This window comes from Carya illinoinensis, chromosome 5 (genome assembly GCF_018687715.1).
Source record: "Carya illinoinensis cultivar Pawnee chromosome 5, C.illinoinensisPawnee_v1, whole genome shotgun sequence".
In the NCBI taxonomy this organism is placed as follows: domain Eukaryota; kingdom Viridiplantae; phylum Streptophyta; class Magnoliopsida; order Fagales; family Juglandaceae; genus Carya; species Carya illinoinensis.
In genome coordinates, this window is record NC_056756.1 from 40,301,181 (window position 1) to 40,323,466 (window position 22,286).

Below are 22,286 nucleotides of genomic sequence, written 5' to 3' on the forward strand. Positions count from 1 at the left end.
ATATTTATAAAAAAATATATATATATATATATATGTAAGGTGCAAAGGTCCATACACTCAAATATTTTCTCTCCGTACAACCAAAACTCCGATGAAGAAAAGTTTTCTCTTTTCCTTATGGTGATGTCTGGTGCATGTAGTGGTGAGCTAGTGTTTGATTTTAGTGAGTTATGGGTCTCTCAAAACTGGTGGTTCTTGAATCTAAGGCATTTGAGGTAGTAAGGGTTGGTAGGTTTGTATACATAGCTGAGAAAGGTTGGAAGGTGGTGAAAGAGATTAGTATGGGGTTAGGCACGGCAAGGTGGTTCATCAAAGCCTTGGAGGATTGCTTGAAGGCTGGTAGGAAGGAGTTCTATTCTGCGCATAGGGAAGGAGATAGGGGCTATGTTGCGCAGCGACGTCTTAACTCACGAGGCTGTTTCATGGAGTTGCTCAGGGAGGTGGAGGTGGGGGAAGTCGAAGGCCTGGAACTGAGCATCTCTAACCACGAATGTCCAGGTGTTGCTCAAGGAGGGTCGCCACCTTGTGGAGAGCCACAGAACTTTCCGGCGAGCCCTAGGACACCTTTGAACTTGTCGTTATCCTCGGGCTGGGCACAAATAAGGCTGTGGGGGGAAGATCTGGCCCACAGTGAACCATATGAGGGAGCTCAAGAAGACCCTCTAGCTGTTTTGGAGAGTGGGTGTACGTCAGATAAGGGGGAGATAGATGGGGAAGGTCCATTGATGCTGTTTGATCCCTATGAGGGGAAGGAGTCAACAAGAGAGGATCCTACCCCAATAAGTATGATCCCCCTACTATTTCCTCATATTGGGTATTGAAAAAGGTAGAGGAACTTCAGAGCTGTATGGGGATTTCGTGTGAGGGCTATGAAGATCAATTTAAGGCACTAATTATAGCCATTGAGACAAGACAACGTGGCGCAAGGTCTAGAAGAGATAGGGAGATGAAGAGGTTGATGTGGTCCATGAATTATGATAGAAAGGAGGGAAGTGCACGTCGTGGAAGAAACAAAGGGAGGGCTGGAACAGTTGATAACTGAAACACAAATTTTTGAGTTGGAATGTTAGGGGGCTGAACGAGATTAATAAACACCTTCAAATAAGAGCTTTATTAAGGCAATGGAAGATGGACCTCATTTGTTTGCAGGAAACAAAGTTGAAGCTTATCAATAAAAGAATTATTCGGAGCATATGGAGTTGCCAATATGTAGGCTGGACATAGTTACCTTCAAAAAAAGCCTTGGGTGGAGTTTTGGTTATGTGGGATAAGAGGGCGGTGAAGAACATTGATGAGTTTGTAGAAGAATACTCAGTGGGGTGTCTTTTCAAAAATTCCGATAATGGTTTTTTATGGGCCTTTGCTAGGGTATATGGTCCTAATTTGGATAGTGAGCAGCAGCTGCTTTGGGACGAGCTTGCTAGACTATTTCTTGATGGGAGGTTCCATTGTGTATTGGTGGAGATTTTAATATGACAAGATTTTCCAACGAAAGATCAGGGAGGGACAACAAAATCAAGCTATGTGGATTTCTCGAATTTCATATTCAAGTTAGGTCTTATGGACATACCTTTAATGGGAGGTAATTATACTTGGTATAATAAACAAACTTGGTCAAGACTGGACAGATTTCTCATTTCTCCCTCGTGGGAGCTATAATATCCAGATTTAAGTTGGAAAAGACTCCCGAGGATATGCTCTAATCACTTTCCTATAATGTTAGACTGCAGTGGTATTCAAGGGGGTAGAAGGCCGTTCAAGTTTGAGAATATGTGGTTAAAAACAGATGGGTTTGTGGACTTGATTAGACAATGGTGGAATTCATACTTATTTGAGGGCAATCCGAGCAATGTATTGGCTGGAAAGTTGAAAGTTTTGAAGAATGATTTGAAGACATGAAATGACAAGTATTTGGTGATGTAACCTTACAGAGGAAGAGATTGTATCAAGAGTTACAAAGCTTGGAGGGTGAAGGGGATGAGAACAACAGAAAATAGCAAGTAGTTTCTGAACTAGAAAGATTGGCTCTAATGGAGGAGATTTCATATAGGCAAAAGTCAAGGGCTTTGTGGTTTCAGGAGGGGTATAAATGCACATAGTTTTTTCACTGAGATGCTAATACACATAGGAGGTTTAATTCCATTGAGTCCATGAACATAGATGGGGGTGCATCCTCAAATCAAGTTGTGATAAAGGAGCATGTGGCTTGCCATTTCGTCGAACATTTGTTGTCGGAACCTCATGCATGGAGGCCTACCGTAGATGGACTAGCTTTTAAGGTCATTGATCAAAATAGTATGGCTTGGTTGGACCATTTAAAGAGGAAGAGGTACAACAAGTAATCAGGAAAATGAATAAAAGATAAAGTCCAGGCCCAGATGGTTTCACTATGGCTTCTTTTCAGACTTGTTGGGAGGTGGTGAGAGGATGTAATGCTGGTTTTTCAAGAATTTTTCACTTATGGCAAATTTGAGAAAAGCTTAAATGCTACTTTTATTGCTCTAGTCCCCAAAAAGGTTGGTGCAATAGGATGAGCACGGTCATGGAGAATATTATCTCTAAGTCCCAAAATGCCTTTGTGAGAGGGAGACAAATTTTGGACTCGGTTTTTATAGCTAATGAATGCCTGGATAGCAGGATTAGGTCAGGAGTTCTAGGTATTTTATGAAAACTAGATATGGAGAGGACATATGATCATGTTCATTGGGATTTCCTGATATATATATATATATATATGATGAGTAGATGTCGTTTTGGGAAAAGATGGAGGAAGTAGATGAGGCATTGTGTGTCAACAGCTCGCTTCTTGGTCTTTTGTAAATGGTGATCCCGTGAGTTTCCTTAATAGTTAGCTGGACTACGACAAGGTGATCCATTATCACCCCTCTTATTTGTCCTAGAATGGAGGCTCTAAGTAGAATGGTGTCAGCTACAGTAGAGGGAGGATTTTTTTCAGGCTTCTAAGTGGGAAATATCCACGGCTCCATTATTTCTCACCTTTTGTTTGCAAATGACACGTGTTTTGTGAGGCAAATACAGGACATATGTAATCTTTGAAGGCCATCTTACTTTGCTTTAAAGCGGTATTCGGGTTGAAAATTAATCTTACCAAGACAGAGATGGTTGCGGTTGGTGATGTAAGCAATATAAGAGGGTTGGCTAACATATTGGGTTATGTGGTTTCTTCATTGCCAATGAAGTACCTTGATCTTCCGTTGGAGTCTTCTTTCAAAGCTAAGACAATCTGGGAGGTGATGCTGGAAAAATTTGGGCGTATGTTGGCAGGGTGGAAAATGTTATATTTATCTAAAGGGGGGCGGATCACACTTATCAAAAGTACTTTATCCAACCTCCCCATATACTACTTATCTTTATTCTCTCCGCTACCATTGCAACAAGAATAGAAAAACTTTAACGTGATTTTTTGTGGAGTGGAATAGGAGATGAGTATAAATTTCACTTAGTGGGGTGGGACAATATATGTTCTCCTCTAAGAGATGGTGTCTTGGGGGTTCGAAATGTAAGGGCTTTCAATAAGGCATTATTAGGTAAATGGTTGTGGTGTTATAACTATGAGAGGGGAACCTTGTGGAAAGGGGTGATTAACACGAAGTATGGTAGTGAACAGGGGAGTTGGTGTTCAAAAGAGGGTAGGGGGGACATATGGAATGGGGCTATGGAAATATCTACGGAAAGGTTGGTGCTCTGTTGCTAGTAATACCTAGCTGTGTTTGGGGGATGGTAGTAGGATCAGCTTTAGGAAGGACGTGTGGGTGGGAGACTTGGCCTTGAAGGATGATTATCCCACAATTTTCAATATTGCACAAGAAAAAGAAGCTATGGTGTCTGATTTGCAGGTAATCAATCAAGGTTCACAGGGGTGGAACATCTGCCTTACTCGGGATGCACATGATTGGGAAGTGACTGCCCCGGTGGAATTTCTTAACTTGTTGTACAACACTTCTATTGCTGCCACAACTGAAGATATGATGGAATGGAGACCCTCTAGGAAAAGGAAATTCTCGGTGCAATCTTTTTATGACTCTATTACCATGCAACAAAGGCACAATTTCCATTAGAAGAACATATGGAGGAGTCAAGCACCTACCAAGGCCGTATTCTTTGTCTGGATAGCAACTTCAGGGAATTTTATGAACATTGATAATCTTAGAAGACGTGGCCTTATAATTACAGACTAGTGCTGTTTGTGCAGAAATAGTAGTGAAACGGCAGATCAGATATCTAGAATTACTTTTTCAGCAAAATGGAAATAGCATGGGAAATGCCGAGTAGGGTAGTTGAACTATTAGCAAGCTAGAGAGGGATCACTGGGACACCACAAATCGTAACCGTGTGGAAGATAGCTCCTAAATGTATTCTTTGGTGTATTTGGGGTGAAAGAAACAAGAGACATTTTGAGAATCATGAACGCTCCTTGGAAAAGTTTATGAGTTTCTTCTGGAAGACTTTATTTTTGTGGGCCATTGCTCTTAGATTTGAATGGTCTCGGTTTCCACAATTTCCTTGTAACTATTTCTAGTTCTTAAATAGGTTTATTCACATATATATACTTCCAGTGTACATGGGCTATGCCTATATTTATATCAATAAAATAACTTATTACTTATCAAAAAAAAATATAAAAAATGGGAATGCCAAGGAATGTCACCTTGATAATTAATATCAGCATGTGAAGAGGAAAAAAAAAACAAAAAACAAAAACAGATCTGAAAACTCACCAAGACGACCGTGCTCCAGCACTTGTGCAGTCTCCTCAATTCTGAGAAACGATGAACCAAACTTTTACCGTTCTGCTCAGCCATTTGATTCCTAGTGAAATATTTTCAGCACATATGAGTGTCCTATCATCATCTTTTGGAGTTTTTGGTACTCAGATAAAAGCAGATAGTATATAATCAGAAAATAATCTACTTACCTTGCATAAGACGGAAGCTGAGAAGTATACTTCAATACTAACTCTGGCTGTAAACCATTTTTCTCACCCTGAAACCCATTCCATTTCCAAACAATGTTTAGATGTAAACAAAAATCAATGAGAGTCCAATCTTAATATCTCATCAAGGGTGTAGGTTATTTCAAAAATCATAAGCATTAGAAATATCAAATGATTTTCCATTGGGAGTTTCATTTTTCTGTGTTGTTATTGTTTCCCCCACCAAAAATTTCAACATGCGAGACAGCTCGCTCGCACTCACAAGTGTAAAATGTGCAAGCACTAAAATTCTCGGGGAAATAACATGGCCTTTCCCAGAAAAAAGAAGCAAATCTAATCATATCACATTTGCTTTAAGAATTTTCAAAGTAGGAAAACAGGGAAAAAACAGGGAAAAATCGAGGTAGCATCCTGTTTTGTGCCTGAACATAGGTGACCATGCATACATTGCATATATATGACAAGCAAAGGGGCAGATCCAGTATCCCAGCAAAAATCTTCAGCAGGCCAGCTGATTGTAATACAATCAATATTTGTTTTCATATATAAATTACTGTTTCAAATTGAAATCCATAGTCAACATTAACACCCTGATATAAATTTTGGGACAGGCATTTTTTTCCTTTTGGGGTTGGAAAAAAGGGGAATTAAATGGGGACATTAGGCTAAAGAACCTGTCTAAGACACAAAGTAAATGTATCAAAGGTTAACAAAATTTTTATTTAATCTTCTTTTTTTATAAGTAAACGATTGTATTAACCTTCTACTCTTGCCTGATTTCTGTTTTAATTTAACAGGAAAAAAAGGACCACTTTTTGCTTAATCATCGGAGAGAAAGTGAAGACAACTCCCAACTATAAATAATTTTGCTTTATCATCTAAAAATATCCCAACTGAGGCAGGTTATCCAGCATTACTTCAATCTGTACAAGAACAATAGTCCAATCACAGGTTCCCAAAGTCTCACCCTAAAACAAAAAAGAATTACCACTTGATTAAATATGTCGGTAGTCATGCATGCATATTATTTAAAGGAAATGCTAATTTTACAAAGAAAATTTTCAAAAATAATATGCAAACTGACATGACGCAATATGATATGTCTTGACTATAAAGCTCTTTATATTGAAAAGTAGATGTGATGTAACCACAATAGAATCTGTTTGCAAATTTCCTTCTTGTAATTATCTCTTTAGACTAAGCAATTCTCTTATTTTAAAGGTAATTTAAGCCGTACTTCCAAACATCAAATTACTAACAAAAAATTGACTGGCAGGAAAGAATCTAAGCCCTAAATAGATAAATCAAAAGGAAGTTTTCCACCTATGGGAAGTAAAATATCAAACTAGTAATCTGGTACAATTTTTAGTCACATCACTGGTTTTCTGAAATTGGATAGGGGGCAATTGTCCCCAAATCAAATGAACGCACATTGGCCTCCTGCAAGCAGACCAAGCTGATAATATATGCCGAAGTCTTTAGATAATCAAGAGCAGATAGTAAGGCCTAAAAGTAATGCCAGTGTGTTAATATATGCCTATAAACAAAAGCAACATGTACAATTAGACAGTGAGCAATTATTAGGGTTTATTATGAAGAAGTATTGAACTAAAATATAAGATGATTAAGTAACATGTTTAAACAAAGGAAAATTTTGAGTGTTACTAGAGGATGAAGAAATTTAACCTTTTGTTTTTCTTCAACAAGCAAGCCACCAAGTATGAAGCTCAGAGGCTCCATGGAGAAATGCTGGGCACATGCTATCTGAAAAATGCTTTTTAAAACATGAAATCAGCAAGAGCTAGTCATGCTGATAGTTCATTAAGGCAAGAGACAGTGAAAACTACAATAACCGACATGCAGTACCAACCTTCAAAGCTCTAATAAAAGATGTTAGTGTTCCATCCTGGTTTAAGAAGTAGTTTTTCAAAAAAACAGCCACCTTGTGACCGACACTAAACCCAGAACACTGTTTTACAAGGACTGCCTCAACAACTGCATCCATTCTCTCAGCTGGTGATCCCAATATGAACTTAGAGGGGCACAAGTGCTGCAGCACATTTGATGGAAGAAGGTTTCTTGGAGCATCCAGTGTTGTGGCAATTCCCATTAATAAAATGATTGGAATCTTTACAACCCATTCACTGATAGACGTAAAGAAGCAAGTTGCAAGCAGTTATTGCAAAATAAATGGCATAGTATGTGTCTGGAGTTTCACATTAGTCAAATAAACTAGGCGTAGAAATGCATGACTACACCAAGATCATCAAGGAGAAAATAATAAATTTCAAAATAAGGATGAGTTTCCAAAACGGTCAATTTATCCAAGCTCTTAGATTGGCTTTATAGTTAGCACAGTCTGCTAGAAAGCAGATAGCACTACTATAAATAAGCCAAGTGTTCACTCTAAATAATTTACAGGTAGCACAACTTCTGTGCCATTGATCAAGGAGCAAACTAACTTGTACTGCATAATGAATCTATTTTGCATTATTTGAAATATCAAATGCTTATCAGAACTAAGTGTAGCAATTTCTATCTAAATAGCTTGCTGGAACATCATTTCCATGGTGAAAATTTCACAATCCATAAGGGCTTGCAATTAAACATCTTCCAAAAACGAAATTACATTTACCAACTTTTGATCAAGCACAGCTACTGAGATTGTTAGCCACCTTATCTAAAACCCAAAGCATAATCTGGTGCACAAAACAAAGATGAGCACATGAACATACTTTCTGAACTTATTAGACTAAGCCATAGTACTCACAAACATGTGTACATAATATAGATGTATAAAGACATATATTTGTAATTTATAGGAATACATATTTATGTGTCTCTAGATATATGCATATACACAAATGTACACAGAAAGAATTTATGTATGCACAAACAAATGTATAAATATGCAAACACGTAAGTGCATACATTTATGGATATATACATGTATAACTATGTGCATGAACACGTGCACACACACAAATATAAGCATTTCGAGTGGTGGCAAGATGCGATAGAATACCTCAACATAAGTATGAAGTCAGATAATACAGACCCACAACATCTTTCCATATCATCTATAATCACAACCACTGGGGTATTATGGTTTTCTTGTTCTCTATACCATGATGCCAAGATGGATATATCAGCTTCCTGCTTAAATCAGCATTTCAACATGAATTTTAAATACTAATTCAATTAAAAACTAAACTCTAATTAAAGAAATGTATATTTTAAGTACTTACATATAAAGTAGCCTTTAAGAACTGTCTCAATAAACCCCTGAGGCAGCCACCAATCCCACTCTTGGCTGAGAAGTCCAGGGATGACAGGTTAGCCACATGACATCCATTAGATCTCAAAAAAAGGCCAAGGTCTTCAAATGTTAGTAGATCATCAACAAACTCCATATTCCCTGCCAATCAATGATCAATCTACATATTAGACAGAGGATCTAGGAAACGTTAGCAGCATAGCAAGACAACAGGGCAGAGAAGATCAAAAAATATTCTAGGGGTGTAACAAGTCCGGTTCAGTCTAGTTTTGGACAAATTTTGTAACCGAACGGATATTCACCAGTTTTGAAAATTTAAGAACCAATACAAATCGATTCATCATCAAGACCGGAACTTTTGACTTTCCAGTTTCAGTCTGGTCCTATCCGATTTTTCCGGTTTACCATTTACACGTGGCACTACATAAGTTGAGACTTGTCACTTGAGAGCCGGTTCCTCTAATGCTTGTTCTCCTCAAAAGTAAATTTATATTAATAACTTAAAATTAATGTTCATGTTTAAGATTAAAATTTCATATTATATTAATTTATGGTATAAGATTATAATTTATATGCTATATCAAATGTTATATTAAAAATTATAAGGTTAATTTTATATTAAATCAAATGTTATATTAAAATATTTTTTTTTGATAGATAAATGTTATATTAAAATATATGAGATTGATTTTATGTTATAAGATTAATATATATGAATAATAAGATTAAAATTTTATATTATATTAATTAGCAATTTAGCATATAATATAATATAAAATTTTTATATAAAAAAATATTTTATTTTTTATATATAATATAAAAATTAAAAATATATATATAGCAGTCCGGTTTAGTTCAAACCATAAAATGAATGCAAATGCAAGTTTAAATCAGAATGCAAGTATGAGTTCCCGTCAGTCAATCATCTAATTAAAATACATCCAAAAGTAGGGCAGATCACTAGTATATACTGATATGTACGACTATTTTCACCCACCTTACTTTACTGTGAAACATTGGAATAGACAATAACTTACCAGTCAGAACCATCCCAGTGAACAGTAGTTTTGAAGTTGCATCAGTTACAATGGGAAAAGACCGAGTTGATTCGGTGAAACCAGGTGTTCCCAATGACTGTGTAGCATTGAAGGACTCCAAAACCCAGTGATGTATTTCGTTAAATACACTAGTATTGATACCCCTCAAAATATCCTGCAAAAATTGATCAATATTCTATTTGATCACTGAAAAAATGAAGGAAAATAAATGAAAGTTTGACACCTTACATCTATGTTGCTCCATGCTTAATGATGACTACAGACCAACCCAACAAACCCAAATAATATGGAATATCAAAGCACACTGAACTATAATTCTTCAATTTTCAAAACCAGTGTTCTTTTCTAATGTCCTCGATCCCATCTTCTAAAACACTCTAAAATGAAGATTAAATACAGGAGATATAAAACAGCGAAATAAACCTTGATGGTCGAGTTGATTTTTGACCAAACAAGCTCAAAAGCTTCAGTACGCAAGTGCTCGTTGCAATGCTCATCCCGTTCTCCAGCTTTATCAGGTTCTGATTTCTCTGTCTTATTAGGTGATGATGGAGATAGATCAATCCGCCTTCGGGTTTTCCCAGTTCCAGTTGGTTTTTTATCAGATTTTCGGGACGATGCTTTGTGGAAAACAAAGAATGGCTGCAACAGAAAATATTCATGCATTTGAAGGAAACTGGATTAGTGCTGCATTTGCATGGGATAAGTGAGATTAAAAAAATAAAATAAAAAAAGATTTGAGATTTCTGGTTTAGTCCGTTTGGATGAATAGGAAACGCGAGGAAAATATCATTTTCATTGAAATGGGAACACAATTTTATCTCATTGATTTAATTTGATTCATGCAGGGTATTCTTTCTTGACAGAAACAATTTTTTTTTTAGTATCTCCCATTCCTTTCCTTACATTCCTTTTCCCGGTAAACAAACAGAGACAGAAAACAAGAACTTAGATCAGAGAGTGCATACCTGGAGATCATTTTCGGTGGTTTCCGGAGTGCCTTGAGTTAGTGACTCCGCAGCAGCAGAAGCGATCGCCATTCAGTGAGAGACTCTGTCTCTCTCTCTCTCTCTCTCGCACGCGCTAGGGTTACCTCTGCTCATTTGGCGGGAAATAGAAAATGGGTTAAATTCGTAAATTGGCAGTTTCGGGTTGAATCAGACAGGGTGTGCGGTAGGCCCGTAGGTAGCTATCCCAAAGGACCCCGACCCGGCAAAAAGCGGGTTCGGCTTGGGTCATGTTATAAAAATAACAGGAAATCTCCTATTAAATAAACCGACGTCATGTAGAATTATGCTGGTCAAACAGATGTTATGTACATATCTCTTTGTTTTTTCTATACGCTAACCGTTCTGACCGAATGGATATCTCATATCTTTGCTATACACTTGCCACCGAAACTCATTTGAAACACTGGTAAGAACTAACTACAAAACACAAGCAAGCAAGCTACAGAAATAATGGCAAACACAAGCTACAGAATATAGTCGGCAAAAAAAGCAAGCAAAGTGTCAAGAAAACCAAATAATGGCCTAGTAAAAATAGAAGAACCCTTAGGAGATCAACTTATATATAAGAAAAACAAGGAAAAGATTTTGAATAGAGAGAGAAAATGAGATGGAAATTTACCAACAAAAGAGTGAAAAGTACTGCAGAACAAATGAGATTTACATTTACCAATATTTTAAGTTTTTGCTACTCTTTCTGCTCTATGCAAGCAAGTAGTTTACCAGAAAAGAAAAATGATTTTTATGAATATATGTCAAACCAACCATTCCAAATGAGTTTGGCCAGTATATAAGAAAAATAGTAAATATATATGTTTAGTGGCCAGTATATCCAAACTTTTCGCATTCTTGCACCAAAAAATAATATATCTATGCGACATTGATTTGGCTAACTCTACACGACGTCGGTTTATTTAATAGGAGATTTCCAGTTATAAAATAATAGGACCTAAGCCAAACCCTAGTCGAAAATCATTCCAATGATAAAGGCCACTAAGGATTGCTGAATCTGGATAATGGGTATATTACAAATAATGTGATTAGCAAAACTCAGAGAGGGGGGAAAAATAGGTATTCTTAGATCATTGGCATTGGATTGGCCATCCTATTCTTCAAAATTTAAAGAACATCTAACTTTTTCACTTTTAGCTAATCACTCAAAACTTGAAATCTACATTAGATTGGCCATCACATTCTCTATAATAATAAATTATTATTATTTTTTATTATTTATATTTCTTTAATTAATTTTTATTTTTTTAATACTTTTATTTTTATTTTCATAATCTCCAATAACTCTTCCATAAGCGATATTGCTTAAGTAAATAGATCGAAGACTCATATAGTAAATATCACAATTCTTCCAAAACTACATGACAAAGTAAGCATCACATACAAGGATACATGCTAAAAATCTAATAATTTTGATACATTTAGTTACACAGCAGCATTCACACCAAAAGCATCTACTGCAGCGGCATTCACACCCTAATTATCAAAGTCATGCTTCAGTTCGTATTTCTCTACAAAGCCATGCTTCTGTTTCTCTCTTTTTTCTTGTTTGTCAAAGCAGTCTTGCTCATTACTGTAAATTAATCAAACAATCCATTAGCATTTTCTCAATGAAATCCAAACCATAAATGTAAAAAATACAATATGAGCCCAACCTCTAACTATGAAATGTTACAACCGGGTAGAATAGAGTTGCTTTTTGTTATCAATGCAATACAAATTTCGTTTGGCAGGTGAAAGCAATTACTGAAGTCCAGGTTACCTTCCATTCATATTCCCAGCAATTTGATTATTGCCAAATCGATATATCCTTTGTTAAGAGACAAGGGAAAACACATGCATATATTTTAAACAATTAAGAAAGTATGAAAGGGAGAGCCATGGCATGACTCGTCTAAAACTCACAAGAGAATGGATATCATGTCATCAAAATACATAATTTTGAGAAAATACAAAATATAATTAAAATGTCCGTAGACAAACCATGAGGATGCGTATCTCATTAAGAAGAGTATGCCCTCTTTCCTCAGCTTGTCTGGCAGTTGTACCAACAGAATATAGAACTTTGGCATTATGCTCACAGCATAATTTCAGTTCCTTAATAAAAAAATATAAAAAAATATATATATGCCCATTTAACGTTCTCTGTGGATGTCTCTCCACAGCACACTTCGTGTTCACTAATACAATTTCTAAAACATTTGTAGAAATGTGGATCTGGGCTGTTCAACGAGAAAATGATTTGGGCTACACAATTTCTGTCACCTAAAGAAAATGAATACCTTTTCTTAGATGAATACTGGACATTTGTAGCTGAGACTGTCAAAAAGTTTCAGTGACACCCACTAAAATCAGTACATGGATATAGTTTTGAAGATCTGGGTCGAAAACAATTTCATATCTTTGCAATCTTTTTCTACACCATTCGATCAGATGCAGAACATTTTAAGTTGCAGTTTTTTTTTCAAGGTTTCCCATCTCCGGATCAGCTTCTTTTTGGTTAAAAAAACAGAATTTCAGAAACTCCTTTCTTGGAGGCAGCTATTACTATGCGAATGTTGCCTGAGAGACCTATCTAAGAACCATCAAAGACCCAAAAATGAAGAAGATAAAATGAACCCAGATGAAAACTATACATGGCATGAACAATGTCACCAAACAAACCCAAACAATATCAACAAAATCAAATCCAATCAACAAAATCAAGAGTAAAATCAAGACTAGGGTTTCAGATTTTACCGTGGTGTTGAAACTCAATGCTGGAGAGAAGCTATCCCGGTGCCGTGCTGGAGAGAAGGAAGTGAAAAGGGAAGAAGAAGAGTCACGGGAGAGAGAGAGAGAGGGAAGAAAAGAGAAAGAAGAGAAAAAAAAACTAGAAGAAGAGAAAGAAGGAAGAGACGCGGGAGAGGAAGAAGAAGAGGAAAAAAAATAGAAGAGACAGGAGCTAGAGACGCGGGAGAGACAGGGAAGAAGAAGAGAAGGAAAGAGGCGGGAGAGAGAGCCGAAATTAAAGGGTCGCGCTACTGTGCCGCTCCCGAGTTACCGCAGGTTTTGACCGCCTGACGTGGCAAGCCACGTGGCATAAAATATTAAAAAAAAAAAAGGAAAATGGTCAGAAAGAAGGGCATCGTGAAAAAGAGAAATGTGAAAACACTACTCAAACCCAGACCCAGCAGCAGCCCTATCGTCGTCGTCTCCTCCCAGCCGTCCCTGCGCCGTCACCGTGCCATCCCGTCTCTGAACACTGGTTCAGCGAGATTAGTACCTCGATTTTGCATCGGTTCCCGTCGCTACCGGTTCGACCCATCATCGTCCATCGCGGCGGCAGACCTTCTTTCCTCCTCCAGGAATAAATACCTTGCCGGTTCCCTCTTCATTTCTATTTCTGGTAACCTCCTTCTAGTACTCCCCATTGATGCTAAATCTATTCTCATCACAGGTAGTGTGATAGACGTTCACTGCAGAATTTTTTTCCCCAAAACACAAGCTGTCGACTTGCTTCTTAGGGAGTTTGTTAATTTTTTTTTAGTCTAGAATGAGTTTGATTGACTGTTAGGTTTTCCTAGTTGTAGTATTTTGTGTAAGATTTCTATGTACTTGGTTTAGAAAATGTATGTTAGTTTGAATGAATAAGGCGACAAGGGACTTGGTGTAGAATTTTTTTCCCCAAAAAACAAAGCTGTCGACTTGCTTCTTAGGGGGTTCGGTTGGTTAATTTTTTCTTAGTCTAGATAACTTGAATGACTGTTAGTTTTTCCTAGTTGTAGTATTTTGTGTGAGATTTTTATGTACTTGGTTGTATGTTAGCTTGAATGAATAAGGCGACAGGGGACTTGGTTTAAAAAAAATAAACCAAGGTTTAACCTAGAATGAGTAATTTTACCTTTTACATGTTCTTTGTAAAGGAAGATTACGGTTTATGTGCTTGCTGAAAACAGGATGATTTGGCATTTTTAGTTCTAATCTTTGGCTTGGCATGATCAGTTTATTTGGAACTCTAATATTTAAATATGTGTGGAGTTGAAATGGCCTCTAAATATTGTGTAGACTTTTGTGGTTTGGAGTTCATATGGCCTCTAAATATTGTTCAATAATTCTATTTTGGAGTTCAAATGGCTTCTAAATATTGTGAATACAATTTTGTTTTGGAGGTCAAATGGCCTCTACATATTGTGAATACAATTCTGTTTTGGAGTTCAAATGACCATGCGTATATTGTTCAATAAGTTTTTTTTGGAATTCAAATGGCCTCTAAATATTGTTCAATAATTCTGTTTTGGAGTTCAAATCGCCTTCATTTTATAGTTATTGCAAAAACGTTTGGTAAGAAAAATTCTGATATGTTTGTAAGATTTATATTGATAAGTGTCAAGTGGTTTTTATGAAACATAGTTTAAAGAAGTCCAATTTGCACACCTTAGGTTCCCATAAGTTCAAATTCATAACAAGAATAGTGAGATACTTGGTTTTACAATAAGAATGAGTGGAGTATATTGTGGAAGGGAACAATGTTAATAATTTTTCTGTGTATGTGCTACGACAACTACTTTTATTGTTTTCTTTGTATATGGACAGCAATGCCTGAGTCACGTAGTGAAAATTGCTCAAGCTCAGGAAAGTCAATAGTTGAGTACCCAATTTGTTACTATGGAATTAAAGCTTATCAAAGAACTGCGCATATGGAGGAAAATGAGGGGCGGCGGTTTTTTGGATGCCAAAACTATATGGTGAGATTTACTCTTCTTGCCCTCACATATCATTATTGTTGATAGTGTTGTTTGTCAAAATTTAAGTGGTAATTGATTTTTTGCAGTCTGGGAAGTCTTGTGGATACTTCTGCTGGTATGACCCTGAAATACCATCATATTGCCAAAAAACTATCAAACGATTACAACACTCAATTAATAAATTAAAAGTTGAAGTTGAAAAGATCCAAGCATCAATGGATATCCAAAGCTTGAATCATCGACTACAAATAGAGTCCGAGAAGCACAAGAGGCAAATGGAGAAGGCCACCTATGTGATACTAATTTCATTGTCGTGGTTTTTCTTTGTTGGGTTGCTTATATCTAGTTGTGGTTGGTTCAAAGGGAAATGTTAATATAGTTGTAGAAGTAAGCAACTACAAAAGTCTATTTGTATGTGGAAGATCTTTGTATTTTGTGGAAGCTGGGAAATCAGCTTGTTGCTGGAAATTTGTTTCTGACTGCTGGATCTTTGTATCATTGTGGAAAGTCTTTGTATTTTGTGAAAACGATATGTATTTGTTGATATTAATGAAAATGAAATTTGTATTATTAAGTGGTTTGTTATTAGTCCTAATTCAAGACTCACCTGTGAATTCAAGTGTCCATTTTTAGTTATTAAACCCTGTTATAAACAACTACTGCAAGTTCAACCAAGCAAAAGGTTGCTTTGGAAATAAAATAAATAACATCAATATCCTAGAGTAGTTGTTGGATATGCCCAAAATAAATCTCATGGACTTTCCAGCTTGTATAAATACAATATCCTGGAAGTAGTTGTTGGATAACAAAATATAAACAACACCATGCCCAAATTTGCTGCAATATAACTATAATATCCTGGAAGTAGTTGTTAGATAACAAAATATAAACAACACCATGCCCAAATTTCCTGCAATATAACTCACCCATCTTATTTCAAACCAAGTAAGAAAAATAAGTATATGCTGGAAATAACCACAAATACACCATTAGATTGCAAATAAACAACTCATAGGTACTCAGCTTGTGAAGAAAAAAGGAATTTTCATATTGAACAGCTTTCTTTCAGCCAAAATGGCAGTTGAGGCCATTGTATTTTCGAGAACTTATACATATTTTCAATACATATTTCTTATACAAAAGCTGCTAGTAAGTACAGCAACAGCCCCTCCTAAATACAAAAAAGCACATACCATTTACAACAAGCATCATCTTCCCACTGTGCAAAATACAAAAAGCACAAAAGACACCCAACCTACCACTATAAATACAGCAACATCAGCCCACTGTCCAAAATACAAAAATAATCAAAAGACACCCTACCCTGGACAACACCACTATAACTACAACACCATCATGGCTGCCACCATCTAGGCTGTCGTAAATCATCCTGATCCGAGTCATTCATCTGCACAGGTTGCGCTTGCACTGGAGGTGGACGAGCAGTCGAGGGAGTACAAAAAAAATTCGGCGCATGTGTCCAAACTTGGCTTTCTTGATCATGTAGCCAGGATTGCTGGCAAAAATCAGCAAACATTATTTTGGGTAGGGGTGTCAAATCGTGTTAACGGGTCGTGTTCGTGTCGTGTCGAGACATGTGTATTACAGTTAATGGGTCAACTAGAACACGACCCGTTAAGGGTTTCATGTCAAAATTCTAAACCCTAACACGACCCATTAAGATAACGGGTTGACACGGCACGACCCGTTATGACCCGTTAATGGATTTTAAGAAAAGGTTAACACGACACGACACGTTATGATCCATTTAACCCGTATAGACACGAACACAACCCATTAACTCGTTTAACCTGATTAATTTTATATAAATATTAAAATCACAATGTCTCTAAAAAAAATATAAAACTAACTACAACTACAAATTACAATCCAAATAATAAATATATCAAAATTAAAGTCCCAACAAAATAACAAACTAATAGTGCTGTAGTGCATAATTAGAACACCTACGGTCCTACACAAGTCCAACTATTCTTGTTACATTACATCCAAGGGTACCAAATATGTCAAACACACATTGCAAATATTAATATTACAATTCCAAATAAAATGATACACATACCAATCTAAATAAAATTTACTATTTTACATATATTAGTAAATTTAAATTCATTTCATTTAAATTTGCAATTGAATTTTAATTTAAGGTTGAAAACTTGAAAAAGGAAAAAAAAAATCAATTTAAGCTTAACGGGTCAAAATGGGTTAACCCGTTAGTGACTCATTAAGCAATCGTGTCTTAACAGGTCAACCCGTTTTGACCCGAACCCGATAAGACTAAACTCAAACCCGCTTTTATCGTATCGTGTTCGTGTTGGGTTAACGGGTCGTGTCACAAATTGCCACCTCTAATTTTGGGCTTTCTATACATAAACAAAATAAAAGAATACTTAACAAAAACTGCAATATCAGTTAAGTCTTTTTATAAGTACCTGAGTTTGTGGAACCTCATGCTGTGTGCCGCTCATACTATAATTTTGTCTATCTTCCCTTGATAATTGACTACTTTTCTATACATATCAACAAATATGGAATACAATATCTTAAGTTTAAGCCTAAGGTGATAGTTTTTCCTATCTAAACAATCAAGCTGGAACTTTCAATTATATAGTCAATTTAGGTAAAATCTAAAACTGAATTACATGAATTCAACTAGAACTAATACTGAATTATATGAAAAAACTACTAGTATCTAAAAAATGAATTCTACATATGTGTACAAAATAATCAAAGGATTTTGGACTTCAGTTGTGGATAGTCTCCTTCTAGTACTCGGTTTCTTGATAGCCTTCTCAACGGGGTGTGTTCTTCTCTTAGTTGTGGGTCTTCCTTTACTCCAAACAACTAATGGACTAAGAACTTTGCTGGTTGTGCCATCAATGGGAGTAACAAGACCAGCTATGGAAGTACCTTCATATGAATCGTCATCGGGGCACTCCAACTTCAACTGTTCTAGTTGACCGATCAATTTCACACAGCTTCTCTCGGTCTTTGCGGCATTTGAACACAGTTTATAGAAGCAATTTTGGATCCGATTGAACCTTTGTTTCTCAGGGTTGCTCGTCGCCTCATAACTACTTTTTACATTTTCATATTGTCTCTTTATATCCTTCCTCCACCGATCCAAAATGTACTTTGGTGGAACTTCACTCTTGTCTAACTGTGCCAGGATTCAAAGAGCATGTCGACATAATATTCCCCTAAACTCAAACAATTTGCAACTGCATGTAATATCAAGGGAATCTTCTCCACATACGCTACCAAAATAGTTTACGCGTTTAATGAATCCATCACTCACTTTGATCTCATCCCCGACTACGTACGTAAAGTTTGCCCCATCACCACCTAAATACGAGGTAGTCAAATATAAAAACCCTCGAAATTCTTCTTGGACTTTCTTGAACTTGGCAATTGTATATATTTTTTGAAATTGATTCTCGATAGGATAGTGAAATATGCAAGGAATCTCAGTGTTAAATGAATTAAAGTCAGCAATTGCTTCATTCTCTGCCTTCCTGCTAAGGGTTGAATCGTACTGATCCACAAATTGTTTCAATATGGTCCGGGAGTGAACATATTCATCAAAAAATGCATTCATGCCCTCACTACGTTGTGTGGTTGACGTTCCGGCCCAAAATGTATTTTTAACGTACGCCGGCACCCAATACTGCCTATCAGCATAAAGCGATCTCAACCAAGCATTCTCGCGAAGATCATTTGTTTCAAGCAAAGCGCTCCATCGTTCTTCAAACTCATTCTCACTTAATGAGTCATACACAAATTTGTGTAGACTATCTTTGATCTCGTCATATCGAGAATGTGACCCAAATTTTTATGGAAGCTTCTTTATGATATGCCACAAACAGAAGCGATGCCTAGACAATGGAAACACCCTGGCAATTGCAAGTTTCATTGCCTTATCTTGGTCTGTAATGATTGCATTTGGTGGTTGGTCATTCATACACTTCAACCATGACTCAAACAACCACTCAAAAGTATTTGCATCCTCATTGGAAATCAATCCACACCCGAATAGAATTGACTGACCATGATGGTTCACACCCACAAATGGCGCAAATGGCATTTTATAAGCGTTGGTCAAGTATGTGGTATCAAAAGTGATTGCATCCCCGAATGATTGATACGCAGCTCTACTTCGGGCGTCTACCCAAAACACATTCTTTAACCTCATGTCAGGGCCGACATCGATCGCATAAAAAAATTCAGCATTTTTTTTCTGCATTTCCTAGAAGTAGTTAGTTAAAGCTTCAACGCCTCCAACTCCGAGACGAAGTTGTCGTGCTTTCTCAATATAGTTTTGACATTCCTTTTGCCCAAATGGCACATTCTCATACCCCCCCGCTTCAACAATTACACTCTGGAAAGTTTTTGACGTACGTATTCCAGCTTCATCATTTATTTCAAGCCTCTTAGCCACACGAGTATCTACCTTCTTGAAGCATCTAAAGCGTCTTGCTTTCCCTAGACTGCAGTAATGTGTGTGATCCAAGATTACATTAGACAAGGTGTATCCGTCATCTTCATTCAAAACTGCATTAATTCTTGCTTTACACCCTACCCTCTTTGTTTGTCTTGGCTTGATTATATTGGAAACGTGACTCTTTGCTATGCCTTGTCGCGCACATACCAATGTAAACCATCTAACCTGTCCATCTTCGCTTTGTCTAGAATTCCTTCTACGGACCCCAAACCCTTTTTGTTTAGCATATCTCATATAATAAGACCAGACTTCTTCCTCACTAGAAAAAGTCATTCCAACTATTGGTTCCTCGACACCATCATCTTCCTTAGGTTCTTCGATACCATCATAATTATCAGGCCCATCATCAACCAATACTTCATCATACTCATCATCCGTCAAGTGTACAAAGGAAGCCATATGAACTCAGCCTTGGAGAACCTACAATTAGTATCGCGAAGGCCATTGAATTAGCATATCATTTTATATGCCCTCATATTATTGACATGTGAAATTATAAATACCATACAACAAAGAAAAGATCCCTACAAAATAGCATGCCGATGATGCCCATGCAGAAAAATTATGTTAAATATATATGCCCAAAAAAATTCTTCTCTCTAAGCAATATAAATCAAGCTTCTTATTTTTTTTTAAAGTAATTTTTTTTAAAGGTATAAATCAAGCAGGATTTTTTTTTTCTCCTATAACGTAAATCAAGCTTCTTTGTCTTTGTTAGAAATAAGCTGCATGGTTTTAATGTATTTTAATAGTTAAAACATCTTTCAGCAAATATTTTTAACTAAGCTGAAATATAGCAATATAGTTGCACATAACTTCAATTAAAAGGTGGCACCTTTACTTACGTTAAGTTTTCACTAGGCGGCCAATGTATTCGTGAAAATCTCTCAAATTAATTTTGCATTACAAGACATGTTTATTAAGGAGAGTGACACAAGATAAGAATAAGATTCAAATATAAAAACAAATCTAGAAGTGATTTTCAACACTCATCAAGCCGAGTATCATGGCCTCTAATTGATGTAGTTGTTTTATTTTTAGTGATTCAAATCTGTAACCGATGTATACAATATCTCCTTAGCTGTACAAATCCCTTAGATAGGTTTGTAAACCTCTGTATAAATGTTAACAAAACAGATCAATATAGGTGTCTTGATATTTCCATTGTGAGCTTCAGAATATTTATTTTTCTACAATGTTTACATAATACAAGAATCTTGCAATGTAAGGTGTATACACACGTTAAACAAAACCGGCTACTTACAGAATATATAGCCCACAAACAGAGTTTCTATACAAACAACTTGACAGAGAATAAATCACGCCCATATTTATGTGCATTCCCTTACATGTATTCATTCACATTTACAAGAAATTTTCTGCAAAAGGAGGTGTGCCGGAATGCACATATTCTCTTTACCTTCAGCTACCGTGGACTGAATGGCAGTGTCGCGGGGGGGGCGAATCAGAAACAGATAGGAGGGGGTGGAATACGAATCAGAGGAGTCGAGTTTATGGAGTGGAAGCTGGAGTTTCTGTCTCGACCCAGCTCTCGCTGGCGTTGTATGGTGATCGGCGCCGTGAGCCACGCAGCAGGTGGATGGGTTTCGGATGTCCCCTGTTTCGGATTCCCATTTCTTGATTTTTCCAGCTTCTGTGTGGGGCCTTCAATCACCAGAGATGGGCCGAGTTTGGTGGTGGTCGGCGCTGTGATGTTGGGGGACGGTGAATGGGTTTCAGATTTCCTAAACATCCACCGAGAAGGAGAAAGACCCTGGAGAAGCCAACCCACGGGAAGGAGAAAGATACTGTGCGTAATAGGTAGGCGGGAAGTGAGTTTTTCTTTTTTCCTGTTTCAGAAGCTTAGTCAGCACTACAGTGATTTGCCACGTCGAGCGGTCATCCAAAGCGGGCAAAACCAGGCGGCAATCTAGCTTTTTCCATAACATAAATGGTTCAACTATGAGACTTCAAGTCTTTAACTATTGGATTCACAAGAGCTCAGCTACCTCCTCAATCCTTCAATCGAGGCTCAAACCGACAAGATATGAGTGCTATTCAAGAAAAGAAGTGGCTTGATTCATGGCCACCCAGAACAATAATTTATGCATGTTTTGGAGAATGGAGATGGAAGTTCTATTTTGTTGGGCAACAGAGAGAGAGAGAGGATCTATCGATTTAGGTAAAGGGGAGAGGGAGGTACAGAGGGAAGGGCTCGTCAGGGGGAGAAGGCTGGGAAAGGGAGGGATCGAGGGAGAGAGTGGGTTTTGTCAATTTGTCGCCCATGTTGTTTCTTTTTGTTTTTTCTTTTTTTTAAACACCTAAACACATATATTTACCACATCAGACGGCAAGGTCAAGCGGTAAGGATGGAGCTGCTTGATAGCTGATGGGCGACAAGAAAAATTCAAGAATTCATGCAAAAACATATAGAAAACAACCTCCATATAAAACCTATACACAACCACAGACTTCAATCATGCCTCACCAACAAAAAATCAGTTTAAACCATAGAAACTAGTTTTACCTCGTAACAATACAGGAGAACCAAAAACCAGGTTATGTTTGTGGAGACTTACCGTTGGCGTGGCCACAGATTTGGATGCAGGCACGGCCTCTATTCGACGTCGACTTGAGTTCGCAAGGGACGAATTTGCCCTAGAATCACAAAGAAGAGCACGGGAGAAGCACAAGAGAGAGAGAGAGAGAGAGAGAGAGAGAGAGAGAGA

The 22,286-nt window shown here is 37.0% G+C and overlaps 3 protein-coding genes across 3 annotated transcripts in view; all 3 read right to left on the reverse strand.

The window, feature by feature from the left end:
- LOC122311571 (origin of replication complex subunit 3) overlaps nt 1–10,418 on the reverse strand; it is a 30,048-nt gene extending 19,630 nt beyond the window's left edge. Inside the window, exons 1-9 of the mRNA XM_043126161.1 lie at nt 10,258–10,418; nt 9,713–9,931; nt 9,269–9,443; nt 8,203–8,372; nt 7,980–8,110; nt 6,825–7,098; nt 6,641–6,718; nt 4,937–5,004; nt 4,740–4,830 (exon numbers count right to left, since the gene is read on the reverse strand). Coding sequence (XP_042982095.1) covers nt 4,740–4,830; nt 4,937–5,004; nt 6,641–6,718; nt 6,825–7,098; nt 7,980–8,110; nt 8,203–8,372; nt 9,269–9,443; nt 9,713–9,931; nt 10,258–10,329 — 1,278 coding nt within the window. The 5' untranslated portion in view covers nt 10,330–10,418. The remainder of the gene's footprint in view (nt 1–4,739; nt 4,831–4,936; nt 5,005–6,640; nt 6,719–6,824; nt 7,099–7,979; nt 8,111–8,202; nt 8,373–9,268; nt 9,444–9,712; nt 9,932–10,257) is intronic.
- A 7,330-nt stretch (nt 10,419–17,748) lies between these two features.
- Nucleotides 17,749–19,248, reverse strand: LOC122310343 (protein FAR1-RELATED SEQUENCE 5-like). Its single transcript, XM_043124239.1, has 3 exons — nt 18,921–19,248; nt 18,355–18,851; nt 17,749–18,216 (listed from the first exon to the last, which is right to left on the reverse strand). Exons 1-3 carry the CDS (start codon nt 19,246–19,248, stop codon nt 17,749–17,751), a joined length of 1,293 nt encoding a protein of 430 aa, XP_042980173.1.
- A 54-nt stretch (nt 19,249–19,302) lies between these two features.
- Nucleotides 19,303–19,956, reverse strand: LOC122310344 (protein FAR1-RELATED SEQUENCE 5-like). Its single transcript, XM_043124240.1, has one exon. It carries the CDS (start codon nt 19,954–19,956, stop codon nt 19,303–19,305), a length of 654 nt encoding a protein of 217 aa, XP_042980174.1.
- Between the last annotated feature and the right edge of the window lie 2,330 nt (nt 19,957–22,286).